Source organism: Trichomycterus rosablanca, chromosome 2 (genome assembly GCF_030014385.1).
Source record: "Trichomycterus rosablanca isolate fTriRos1 chromosome 2, fTriRos1.hap1, whole genome shotgun sequence".
Lineage (NCBI taxonomy): Eukaryota > Metazoa > Chordata > Actinopteri > Siluriformes > Trichomycteridae > Trichomycterus > Trichomycterus rosablanca.
In genome coordinates this window covers 39,625,247-39,639,293 of record NC_085989.1, presented here as the reverse complement: position 1 = coordinate 39,639,293, position 14,047 = coordinate 39,625,247, and the positions used below count along the sequence as shown (strand labels likewise).

The following is a 14,047-nucleotide window of genomic DNA, read 5'->3' as shown; positions in this document are numbered from 1 at the left end:
AGAACAGCATGAAAGGGGGCTAAAAGGCATGTAGAAAAACAGATGGACTACAGTCAGTAATTGTAGAACTACAAAGTGCTAATTTTATTGTAAACTACAGTCTTAAAGGATCTTCCAGATGTTTCTTAGGAACAAAATGATTGAACTTTTAATTCACGAATAAAAAGGTTAGGAATGACATTTTACAAAGTGAAAAAGAAGGTAACAGAGCAGTCACTTCAAAACCGTTGCTGAACAATCTGAATGCAGCAGGAACAGCAGTTGCTCTTCCTCGTTCCAAACCTCAGGCAAAACACTTGGTCAGTAAACATAATCCTAGATTATCCCAATTATCAATGTGACTCCCAATTACCAATTTGTAGATCAGGGGTTTTCAACCTGGGGGGGCGCGAGCACAAGGTCAGCACACAGAAGGGGGTGCATGTCCAAAAAGGTTAAAAACCCCTGTTCTAGATCACGAGAAACACTGATAAACACCCCTTGTGTACTACATAAATATCAGATTATGTAACACCTGGGTGGTGAATACAGATTAAACAAAAAGAGACTACGACCATTATGAACTTGTTCAGTTTAAGGAACCCACATATACCCACAATAAACTATAGAAGTGCAAATTCTATAAATAAAATGGTGCAGTATTGGGGCATTACATCAACCTGAGCAGTGAAGGGGAATTTAATCTCATCTGCCAAGAAACTGAAACTGGATGTTTTAAGAACGCAACATTATCAAACCTGAAGCCAAAATAACTTGACTGTTTTTTTGACGGTGAACCGGTTGGTCTGTGGCCAGGGTGACTTTGTGATAAAAGTGAATTCCTTCTTTTCCTTGTAGCTCTGTTCATACATTTTTACCAAAGCACTCCATTAATCTCTTTCTCAACAGATTAGTTCGGACTGTGAATTACAGCTCAGACACCGAAAGCCTCCTGGCGTTTACCGTTCGCCTCAAAGTGCCGCATGTGTCAACAAGCACAAACCTGATTATTTGCTACACTCAGCCCTTGTGCCAGTCAGTACATTTCAGATGACTGACAGAACAACAGCACTGCTAGTCTTTAAGTCTTACTGAAGTGGAGAGCTGGCTCTCAGAGTGTGTGGTTACGCTCGGTGTGGTTGTAATTTGTTGAGAATTTCTCTGACAGCAGCCTCTCTGTTTTCAGGGTGTCCGACTGAACGTTGCCGGGCTCTCCGTCCTGCTCCTCTTCCTGCCTGCACAGCCAGCACAGGATGCGCTTAAACGTGTTCCTCATGTCCTCGTCACGGCACGAGTAGATGATGGGGTTCATCAGCGAGTTACACTCGGCCAGAACCAGGCAGTACTTCTCGTATTTCAGCACCTGGCACCCTGTACAGCTGAGTCCGTCCAGCAGCAAGATGACCAGGCCCGGAGTCCAGCAGATCACAAAAGCACCTGAAAACAGAACAGAGCAGATAAGTGTACTGTGTTAAGTGTTACTGCTGGATGGATTGAAAGTCTGCAGAACATGTGTCTGTTTGTGTCCACATCCTGTTTACTACTCACTCAGCCACAGTGATTCAGAGCTGAGGAATGCTTTGACTTGTTTTCATTAGGTACTGTAAATTCAATTAATTAACATCTGTTTTCTATAGAGTGTCGCTATGGAATTAGCATTCCTAACAAAGCGGATCGCATTCCAGCTAACAGGACAAACCACTACAAACGCTTCACAATGCTCCCTTCATTGTTTCATTTAACTCTCATTACGTGACAAGCATTGGAAAACATGCCAGCTGGACAGTTTGGACATTTACGTAACACGAAGGTGGTGTTCATTAGTGTTGATCCTGTCAAAATCTCGACTAAAAATAGCAGGAATGTTGTAATAATTCATCTTCATTACGTTTACCACTGTGCCTTGTACATGATTGCATCATTCTTCACTACAAGTCCAAAAATCTGTTCTTATTTACTGAAAGCACTCGAGATGACAGTACAGATACAGTTGAAGTCAAAACTTTGGACACAACTGTAATATCATTGCAGTCTTAATTTTCTATGATTTCTGCAACTTTTTCCAGTGACTAAAGTTTAGATCATTCCTGCAATGATGTAGGAAACTCTATAAAGTCATTTAAAAGTGCCATGAACTTTTATTTGCTTATTGGTGCTCATGATTGACTACAACCGGTAACTGAGAATTGTAAAAGCAAACAGGATGCACCTGGAACTAATTCAGTAGGTCACTGCAAAGGCTTTGGATACGTTTGAGATTTCAGTCTTTGATCTTTATCTACATTATCTTCATTAGCCCACTACTGCTGGGATCCGGGGTTCGAATCACTAGTGGTGCTATTAGCCGGTCGGTGTCTACGTCTGATTGCCGAGGTCTTGCGATGGATTGGCGCCCTGTTTAGGTTGTGTTACTTTATTATGCCCAGTAATTCAGGGATAAACCAGACCCACCATGACCCTGACCAGGATAAAGCAGTGGTAAAACATGATTTTGTCACTTTGTCATTATAGGTAGCCTAGTGGGTAGAGCTTTGGGCTATCAACCAGAAGATTGCCGGTTCAAATCCAGGCTCTGCTATGCAGCTCTGCAATTGTAGTGCCGGTGCCAAGCCTGGATAAATAGGGAGGGTTGTGTCAGGAAGGGCATCTGGTGTAAAAACTGTGCCAAATCAATAATACGGATCATGATCCGCCGGCGACCCCTAACGGATGCAGCCGAGGAAATAGAGAAGTTAAGAACATCATACCAACAGTAAAACGTGGTGGTGGTGGTAGAGAGATAGTCTGGGGCTGCTTTGCTTTCACAAGACCTGGGGACTTGGACTTGTAATTGATGGAACCATAAATTCTGCTCTCTATCAGAAAATCCTAAAGCAGAATATCCTCCGAGTGGCTCAAAAAAAAACCAAAATGAAGGTTTTAATCTAGCCGATTCAAAAAGTCCTGACTTGAATCCCATTGAAATACTGTGGCAAGATCTTAAACGTGCAGTTTATGCTCACAAACCCTCCAATATAGCCAAATTAAAACAACTCTGTAAAGTTACGGCAAACGTTTGATTGCAGTTGTTACTGCCGTGGTTGAGACCAAGGTCCATAACCCTTAATTGCTCAAACTGTATTCAGTCATAATTGTAAGCTGCTTTGGACAGAAGCGTCTGCTAAATGCTGCAAATGTAAATGAAGGAACATTTAAATGTGACAAATAAGCAAAAACAGAAGAACTCTGGTGAGGGGAAATACTATTTTACAGTATCGTAACCTTCCATTTGAGAAGCTTTGTTCGGAACACTGCAGAAGGGCAAAATGCCAGGACGCACATGAAAGTATTAATAACACCGCTGCAGTGCACTGAGTGTGTGATTATTCAGCATTTGTAATAATGGTAGGATATATTTAATAATGTTGTTGGTAACATTAAGGTCACACATTTAGTGTTGTCTGTTCATACAGTTTTTTTTTTTTAGTTTTTCACTGTGTGTGTGTGTGTGCTTGAGTTGTGATTTAAACTGTGTTGCTTCATACTTTTGCATTCACTTTCACATCCCCAAGTAGTGTGATGATGTGGGGATGCTTTTCTGCTTATGTCTGAGTTATTTGTTGTAACTGATAGAACCATAATTTCTGCAAAAATCTCAAAGGAGAATGTCTGATAACCCTTTTCTACCAGAATTGCTTTATTCTAGCCAAAAATCCCCAAAGGAGAATGTCTGGTAACCCTTTTCTACCAGTATTGCTTTATTCTAACCAAAAATCCCCAAAGGAGAATGTCTGGTAACCCTTTTCTACCAGTATTGCTTTATTCTAACCAAAAATCCCCAAAGGAGAATGTCTGGTAACCCTTTTCTATTCTACCAGAATTGCTTTATTCTACCCAAAAATCTCAAAGGGGAATGTCTGGCAACCCTTTTCTACCAGAATTGTTTTATTCTAACCAAAAATCCCCAGAGGAGAATGTCTGGCAACCCTTTTCTACCAGAATTGCTTTATTCTAACCAAAAATCCCCAAAGGAGAATGTCTGGTAACCCTTTTCTACCAGTATTGCTTTATTCTAACCAAAAATCCCAGAGGAGAATGTCTGGTAACCCTTTTCTATTCTACCAGAATTGCTTTATTCTACCCAAAAATCTCAAAGGAGAATGTCTGGCAACCCTTTTCTACCAGAATTGTTTTATTCTAACCAAAAATCCCCAGAGGAGAATGTCTGGCAACCCTTTTCTACCAGAATTGTTTTATTCTAACCAAAAATCCCCAAAGGAGAATGTCTGGTAACCCTTTTCTATTCTACCAGAATTGCTTTATTCTACCCAAAAATCTCAAAGGAGAATGTCTGGCCATTCTTTTCTACCAGAATTGTTTTATTCTAACCAAAAATCCCCAGAGGAGAATGTCTGGTAACCCTTTTCTATTCTACCAGAATTGCTTTATTCTACCCAAAAATCTCAAAGGAGAATGTCTGGCCATTCTTTTCTACCAGAATTGTTTTATTCTAACCAAAAATCCCCAAAGGAGAATGTCTGGCAACCCTTTTCTACCAGAATTGCTTTATTCTAGCCGAAAATCCCCAAAGGAGAATGTCCGGTAACCCTTTTCTACCAGTATTGTTTTAATCTAGCCAGAAATCCCCAAAGGAGAATGTCCGGTAACCCTTTTCTACCAGTATTGTTTTAATCTAGCCAGAAATCCCCAAAGGAGAATGTCCGGTAACCCTTTTCTACCAGAATTGTTTTAATCTAGCCAGAAATCCCCAAAGGAGAATGTCCGGTAACCCTTTTCTACCAGAATTGTTTTAATCTAGCCAGAAATCCCCAAAGGAGAATGTCCGGTAACCCTTTTCTACCAGTATTGTTTTAATCTAGCCAAAAATCCCAGAGGAGACTGTCTGGTAACCCTTTTCTACCAGAATTGTTTTAATCTAGCCGAAAATCCCAGAGGAGACTGTCTGGTAACCCTTTTCTACCAGAATTGTTTTATTCTAGCCGAAAATCCCAGAGGAGAATGTCTGGTAACCCTTTTCTACCAGAATTGTTTTATTCTAGCCGAAAATCCCAGAGGAGAATGTCTGGTAACCCTTTTCTACCAGTATTGTTTTAATCTAGCCAGAAATCCCCAGAGGAGAATGTCTGGTAACCCTTTTCTACCAGTATTGTTTTATTCTAGCCGAAAATCCTCAAAGGAGAATGTCCGGTAACCCTTTTCTACCAGAATTGTTTTATTCTAGCCGAAAATCCGCAAAGGAGAATGTCCGGTAACCCTTTTCTACCAGAATTGTTTTATTCTAGCCGAAAATCCCCAAAGGAGAATGTCTGGTAACCCTTTTCTACCAGAATTGTTTTAATCTAGCCGAAAATCCGCAAAGGAGAATGTCCGGTAACCCTTTTCTACCAGAATTGTTTTATTCTAGCCGAAAATCCCCAAAGGAGAATGTCCGGTAACCCTTTTCTACCAGAATTGTTTTAATCTAGCCGAAAATCCGCAAAGGAGAATGTCCGGTAACCCTTTTCTACCAGAATTGTTTTATTCTAGCTGAAAATCCCCAAAGGAGAATGTCTGGTAACCCTTTTCTACCAGAATTGTTTTAATCTAGCCGAAAATCCGCAAAGGAGAATGTCCGGTAACCCTTTTCTACCAGAATTGTTTTATTCTAGCCGAAAATCCCCAAAGGAGAATGTCCGGTAACCCTTTTCTACCAGAATTGTTTTATTCTAGCCGAAAATCCGCAAAGGAGAATGTCCGGTAACCCTTTTCTACCAGAATTGTTTTATTCTAGCCGAAAATCCCCAAAGGAGAATGTCTGGTAACCCTTTTCTACCAGAATTGTTTTATTCTAGCTGAAAATCCCCAAAGGAGAATGTCTGGTAACCCTTTTCTACCAGAATTGTTTTATTCTAGCTGAAAATCCCCAAAGGAGAATGTCTGGTAACCCTTTTCTACCAGAATTGTTTTATTCTAGCCGAAAATCCCAGAGGAGAATGTCTGGTAACCCTTTTCTACCAGAATTGTTTTATTCTAGCCGAAAATCCCAGAGGAGAATGTCTGGTAACCCTTTTCTACCAGAATTGTTTTATTCTAGCCGAAAATCCCAGAGGAGAATGTCTGGTAACCCTTTTCTACCAGTATTGTTTTAATCTATCCAGAAATCCCCAGAGGAGAATGTCTGGTAACCCTTTTCTACCAGTATTGTTTTATTCTAGCCGAAAATCCTCAAAGGAGAATGTCCGGTAACCCTTTTCTACCAGAATTGTTTTATTCTAGCCGAAAATCCGCAAAGGAGAATGTCCGGTAACCCTTTTCTACCAGAATTGTTTTATTCTAGCCGAAAATCCCCAAAGGAGAATGTCTGGTAACCCTTTTCTACCAGAATTGTTTTAATCTAGCCGAAAATCCGCAAAGGAGAATGTCCGGTAACCCTTTTCTACCAGAATTGTTTTATTCTAGCTGAAAATCCCCAAAGGAGAATGTCCGGTAACCCTTTTCTACCAGAATTGTTTTAATCTAGCCGAAAATCCGCAAAGGAGAATGTCCGGTAACCCTTTTCTACCAGAATTGTTTTATTCTAGCTGAAAATCCCCAAAGGAGAATGTCCGGTAACCCTTTTCTACCAGAATTGTTTTAATCTAGCCGAAAATCCGCAAAGGAGAATGTCCGGTAACCCTTTTCTACCAGAATTGTTTTATTCTAGCTGAAAATCCCCAAAGGAGAATGTCTGGTAACCCTTTTCTACCAGAATTGTTTTATTCTAGCCGAAAATCCCAGAGGAGAATGTCTGGTAACCCTTTTCTACCAGAATTGTTTTATTCTAGCTGAAAATCCCCAAAGGAGACTGTCTGGTAACCCTTTTCTACCAGAATTGTTTTATTCTAGCCGAAAATCCCAGAGGAGAATGTCTGGTAACCCTTTTCTACCAGAATTGTTTTATTCTAGCCGAAAATCCCAGAGGAGAATGTCTGGTAACCCTTTTCTACCAGTATTGTTTTAATCTAGCCAGAAATCCCCAGAGGAGAATGTCTGGTAACCCTTTTCTACCAGTATTGTTTTATTCTAGCCGAAAATCCTCAAAGGAGAATGTCCGGTAACCCTTTTCTACCAGAATTGTTTTATTCTAGCCGAAAATCCGCAAAGGAGAATGTCCGGTAACCCTTTTCTACCAGAATTGTTTTATTCTAGCCGAAAATCCCCAAAGGAGAATGTCTGGTAACCCTTTTCTACCAGAATTGTTTTAATCTAGCCGAAAATCCGCAAAGGAGAATGTCCGGTAACCCTTTTCTACCAGAATTGTTTTATTCTAGCTGAAAATCCCCAAAGGAGAATGTCCGGTAACCCTTTTCTACCAGAATTGTTTTAATCTAGCCGAAAATCCGCAAAGGAGAATGTCCGGTAACCCTTTTCTACCAGAATTGTTTTATTCTAGCTGAAAATCCCCAAAGGAGAATGTCTGGTAACCCTTTTCTACCAGAATTGTTTTAATCTAGCCGAAAATCCGCAAAGGAGAATGTCCGGTAACCCTTTTCTACCAGAATTGTTTTATTCTAGCCGAAAATCCCCAAAGGAGAATGTCCGGTAACCCTTTTCTACCAGAATTGTTTTATTCTAGCCGAAAATCCCCAAAGGAGAATGTCTGGTAACCCTTTTCTACCAGAATTGTTTTATTCTAGCTGAAAATCCCCAAAGGAGAATGTCTGGTAACCCTTTTCTACCAGAATTGTTTTATTCTAGCTGAAAATCCCCAAAGGAGAATGTCTGGTAACCCTTTTCTACCAGAATTGCTTTAATTACAAACAAACAAAGCCGAGTTCACCAAAATGACTCCACAGTGACAGAACAAAATGATAGTTTTGGGTGAGGTTTGGTTGCAGCTGAGGCTGCTGAGTTTGGCAAAACGACTTATTCAGTTTAGGGGGGAGTGTAATTACTTTTTAAATGGGTGTTTGAGGTGTTGCATGATGTTTCCCTCCCTGAAGAAATGAAATAATCATTGGAAAACTGTTTCCCTTCAACACTGTAAAGTACTCCTCAGAGAACAGAAACAACTGACTCAAGGTCTAAATCCTTTTGGTCACGATTCTTACATCCACCCAGTCAGTCACCTGCATTTTCTTTTATCTGTCAGTCATTAACATGAGACACAAAGATTTTCTAGGTCAATCTGAATGTAGTTTGGAGAATGTATTTGGTCATTTTCTGGCACTTTATTGTTGCATGACTCCACTGAAAGGATGATTATATGGGATGGAATTGGGTGTGGGACGAATTGCACCACCAGTTAAAGCACACTGGCAGTGAAAGTAGTCAGCGAATATTGCAGTTAAACTGTTTTAAGGAAATAATTCTGTAATACAATAGCCTGGCACCCACTGAGTCTTTGCTGTAAGTCAAAATGTTGGGTAAGTCATGGCATGACAGCCTGGAGCACTTTAGGTATAAGGGTTTTGCTCAGAGTCATGGCCAATCTTCTTGTGCACAATCCTAACTCTGGTGGGCTCAGACTTTTGGACCCCACTTAAATACAGTGGTAACTTGAAACTCAACATCAACTGGTTCTGGGAATGGCGTCGAGTTTTAAGGGTGTTGAGTTTCAAGGTATTTTTTCCCATAAGGATGTATGGGAAACCTGTTAATGCGTTCCATGGTCTCATGGAACTGCATATATTTTAGGCAAATGTAAAATAATGAGGTTGTTTTTGACACTTATAAATGGAAAATAATACAAGTATAATATAAAAAATACTAAAATACAATCAAACATGCACTTTACCTTTACTTCTTTATTGTCTCCTTATGCTTCTTAATCATGGAGATGCTTGATCTTGGAATACCGTATTCCATTCAGTAAAGGCGCATTCACATAAAAAACGGCAAAATAGCTTTTCCGCTGCTGTGCCGTTATTTCCTATGGATTGTGGCCGTGCACAAAGCTTAACGTGACTTACTGTACTAAAACAACGAGCGAGGAATTTCATTAGTGGAGAGAACTTATGAGCAGTAATAATTAAGAGAGGTTAAGTGTTCCTGTGTCGTTCTTTTACTACATTGTCACTTTTTTTAACAATAAGCATTTTAGACTTTCTCTGAAAAGCTGGTTCTCACAGTTTCTCAGAACACCGAGCTATAACACAAGTTTAAAAGTGAAACAGGAGGAAAATCCAGCTAAACACACAGATACATGTGAATGCGCAGAAGAAAACACATCAGGTTTAAGGGTACAAATTTCTTGATGAAAGGTGTCGAGTTTCATAGATTTCAAGTTTTGGGACCTCAAGTTACAAGGTACCACTTTACAGATAAAAGAAAACACTGTTAGAACTTACCTAGAATCATGGAGACAGTTTTCATCAGTCCATCAAGTGTGTCGTTTTTTCTGACAGGAAATGCATACGGCAACCTATTCTGGCTTTTCCGGCGCACGTAGATGAAAATCCGTGTGTAAATAGCCACCATGATGGAGAAAGTAATGAGGTTAAGGATGGCCCAGAACACCAGAAAGCTGCGAGTGTAGAGCGGCGCCACGGTGGAGCACGATTCCAGGTCACACACACAGTTCCAGCCCATGGTGGGGACGAGGCCCATGATAATTGCCACAACCCAGATGGCCACGATCAGCATGAGAACACGCCTGTTGGACATGTTGCTGTGCAGCTGCATGGTGAAGATGCTCTGATGGCGCTCCAAGGCCACGGCCAGCAGATTTAACACAGACGCCGTTAAGCTCATCTCGATCAGCGCTCCTCGCACCAGCCACTGGTTCTGGGTCAGCCCGATGGTCCACGGACCCGTGTGAAATATGAGGTTGAAGTAAGAGACTCCGGCGAAAAGGTCGGCTGCTGCCATGTTACCCAGCAGGTAGTAGATAGGGAAATGGAAGCGCCGGTTCTTGATGATGGCCAACATTACCATCAAGTTGGCCAATAGGATGAAGATGCATACTGGGACCCCAAGTCCTACCACCACAAAGTCCGTTGGCTTCCAGTTTGCGCTGATGTTTTTTCCAGTTCTCGAGTAAAAATATGAGACGTTCTTCTCACGGCCAGGACAGTATTCACCAGAGGACATTGCCAAGGACAAGTTTAGCATTGGACAACTGACCCAAGGTACTGTCTGCTAGATGTCACTTTCCAGTGGGAGTAACTTGCCCTTCATCTGCGGCATCTGGTCCGAAAGGGGAGATGATATATTCTAATCATCAAGGAGGGTCCTGAAAAATAGTAAACACAACAAGCAAGAATTTAGAAACATTTTACAACAGACATGTTAACGTGCAACATTTCTCATCACCTACATTAAGCTAGCATAAAAAAAACACAAAGTGGCGCCCAGGTGGCGCAGTGGGATATTCCGCTAGCACACCAACGCCGAGATTCTGAACTCCCCGGTTCGAAACTCTGCATTGCCTGGCTGTGCACGTGTCGGAAGAGGTGTGTACAGCGACGTGCTCTCCTCGAATTCCATCGGGTATCTCTCAGCAGCGGAAGACAAAATTGAGCACGCTAAATCAGGAGGACAATGGGGAGAAAATGCTTAAAAAAAAAAAACACAAAGTATAGATCTCTAAACCACCTCCTTGTTTCTACACTCACTGTCCATTTTATCAGCTCCACTTACCATATAGAAGCACTTTGTAGTTCTACAATTACTGACTGTAGCCCATCTGTTTCTCTGCATGCTTTTTTTGCCTGCTTTCACCCTGTTCTTCAATGGTCAGGACCACCACAGAGCAGGTATTATTTAGGTGGTGGATGATTCTCAGCACTGCAGTGACAGTGACATCGACATCGTGGTGTTAGTGTGTGTTGTGCCAGTATGAATGGATCAGACACAGCAGCACTGCTGGAGTTTTTAAATACCATGTCCACTCACTGTCCACTCTATTAGACACTCCTACCTAGTTGGTCCACCTTGTAGATGTAAAGTCAGAGACGATCGCTCATCTATTGCTGCTGTTTTAGTTGGTCATCTTCTAGACCTTCATCAGTGGCCACAGGATGCTGCCCGTGGGGTGCTGTTGGCTAGATATTTTTGGTTGGTGGACTATTCTCAGTTCAGCAGTTACAGTGAGGTGTTTAAAAACTCCAGCAGCGCTGCTGTCTTATCCACTCATACCAGCACAACACACACTAACACACCACCACCATGTCATTGTCACTGCAGTGCTGAGCATGATCCACTAATCTAAAGTAATACCTGCTCTGTAGTGGTCCTGTGGTGGTCCTGACCATTAAAGAACAGCATAAAAGGGGGATAACAAATAATGTAGAGAAACAGATGTACTACAGTCAGTAGTTGTAGAACTACAAAGTGCTTCTATATGGTAAGTGGAACGTAGAAACAGTGAGGTGGTTTTAATGTTATGGCTGATCAGTGTATTTCTCAGGGTTCACATTCATCTTTTGTTTGCACCACCCCCCTAATATTCCCAGTTTTGTCACTGTAATTCCCTACTGCAACCCCTCTTCTTTAAGCACACCACCCATACCCTGAAGTGCCGCAGACTAGCACACGTCTCCCCTGTCCTGTGTGAAGCAACCCCCGCTAGCGGTGGAATCTCACACAGAGCTAAAACATGTAGGGAGGATCATGGAAATCCAGGCTTGTCAACCACATGGCCCGGGGGCCGGAAACAGCCTGTGAACCAGTCCAAAATGGCTCTAAAGCACATTCTGTGAGCTTGTTGTGGACTTGTATGACAAAACAAGAGGAGTTTCAGGCTGCAGTTTCTAACGTGTCTACTAATTGGCAGCAGCTGCTTATTGCAAGTAACTACAAACTCACGCTAGCCAGGAACACGCAAGTGAAGAAAATGTAGAAAGAATGTAATTTATTTAACAAAGAAGAGTGGACGAATGGAGAGTAATGAAGCTGCTTCATTTGCACACAGCTGGTGGCTGATACAAAATAATACAATATTCGTAGACACCAGCAGACCATAAAGGCACATAGAAAATTCAGTGTTGAACGTGAGTCTCCACATACGATCAAAAATTCATTGTACTTTATTTAGGGCCCTACTAAATTCACAGGGAACACGGCGGTCATTAAATTACACTCATACATTGAATGATAGAGTAAATGGAAGCTACAATACACAGCACAGCTACTTTAACGTATAAGTAAATACTTGTCCCAGTTTTCACCCCCCCCCGATTCCACAGAATCGTTTGGGAGTTTCCAAACTCAGGTTTGTCTGATCGGTTGCTAATGTAATCGAGTGTCTTTAGAGTTTATAAAGTAAGAAACAAACTGTAAATTGACAAAATATCGGGAGCAGAAAACTTTACTGGTTTGTTTTTAGCACAGTGTAGAAGCACGTTTTTTATTGACTATGGAATCCCCAAAGGGACAAATGCACTCAATACATAAACATACACATCAAACATGGGGTGTGTCAGAAAACCTAGTGAGCTCTCTACATACACGATACTGCCAAAAGTATTCGCTCCTCTGCCTTCACACGCACATGAACTTGAGTGACATCACATTCTTAATCCATAGTGTTTACTATGATGTGGTCCACCCTTTGCAGCTATAACAGCTTTAACTCTTCTGGGAAGGCTTTCCACAAAGTTTACGAGTGTGTTTATGGGAATTTTTGACCATTCCTCCAGAAGCGCATTTGTGAGGTCAGACACTGATGTTGGACGAGAAGGCCTGGCTCTCAGTCTTTGTTCTAATTCATCCCAAAGGTGTTCTGTCGGGTTGAGGTCAGGACTCTGTGCAGGCCAGTCAAGTTCCTCCTCACCAAACTCACTCATCCATGTATTTATGGACCTTGCTTTGTGCACTGGTGTGCAGTCATGCTGGAACAGGAAGGGGCCATCCCCAAACTGTTCCCACAAATTTGGGAGCATGAAATTTTCCAAAATCTCTTAGTATGCTGAAGCATTAAGAGTTCCTTTCACTGGAACTAAGGGGCCGAGCCCAACTCCTGAAAAACAACCCCACACCATAATCCCCCCTCCACCAAACTTTACACTCGGCACAATGCAGTCAGACAAGTACCGTTCTCCTGGCAACCGCCAAACCCAGACTCGTCCATCGGATTGCCAGACAGAGAAGCGTGATTCGTAACTCCAGGGAACACGTCTCCACTGCTCGAGTCCAGTGGCGGCGTGCTTTACACCACTGCATCCGACGCTTTGCATTGCGCTTGGTGATGTAAGGCTTGGATGCAGCTGCTCGGCCATGGGAACCCATTCCATGAAGCTCTCTACACACTGTTCTTGAGCTGATCTGAAGGACACATGAAGTTTGGAGGTCTGTAGCGATTGACTCTGTAGAAAGTTGGTGACCTCTACGCACTATGTGCCTCAGCATCCGCTGACCCCGCCCTGTCATTTTATGTGGCCTACCACTTCGTGGCTGAGTTGCTTTAGTTCCCAATGACTTCCACTTTGTTATAATAGCACTGACAGTTAACTGTGGAATATTTAGTAGTGAGAATTTCACGACTGGACTTGTTGCACAGGTGGCATCCCATCACGGTACCACGCTGGAATTCACTGAGCTCCTGAGAGCGACCCATTCTTTCACAAATGTTTGTAGAAGCAGTCTGCATGCCAAGGTGCTTGATTTTATACACCTGTGGCCATGGAAGTGATTGGAACACCTGAATTCAATGATTTGGATGGGTGAGTGAATACATTTGGCAATATAGTGTAGATGCATTTTACGTCATCCTACGTGCACTCCCGAGAAGAGGGCTGTCCGAATTTTTAGATGCATTAACATGCTCCCTACTAAGATGCCTTAATTCTAAGTGATAAACTGACTGAATAACGAGGGAGCGTCCGATGCTTCCTTAGCAGTGAAGACATTACTAACATTAGCGGCACAGCTTTTCTCGCCAAAGGTTTCAAATATGGCAGTATGATTGCTAGGATGCCTCATATTGCATATTGGACTTCATATTTTATATGCTACGTGAATGAAAATGTTAAATCGCTAAACACAAACCTCAAATTTACTTTGAAATGCAGAGCAAATTGCGTATTTCATTGGAAGTGCTCATTTCACGGTCCGTGACACGATTTTCATGGCCGTAAATTAGGTAGGGCCTTAACTATACAGTATTATA

The 14,047-nt window shown here is 41.9% G+C and overlaps 1 protein-coding gene across 1 annotated transcript; it reads right to left on the bottom strand.

The window, feature by feature from the left end:
* Nucleotides 1–1,090: 1,090 nt before the first annotated feature.
* lpar2a (lysophosphatidic acid receptor 2a) lies at nucleotides 1,091–10,029 on the bottom strand. The gene is made up of 2 exons (XM_062986334.1): nucleotides 9,288–10,029; nucleotides 1,091–1,416 (listed from the first exon to the last, which is right to left on the bottom strand). The coding sequence occupies exons 1-2, from the start codon at nucleotides 10,027–10,029 to the stop codon at nucleotides 1,091–1,093; spliced, it is 1,068 nt and encodes a 355-aa protein (XP_062842404.1).
* Between the last annotated feature and the right edge of the window lie 4,018 nt (nucleotides 10,030–14,047).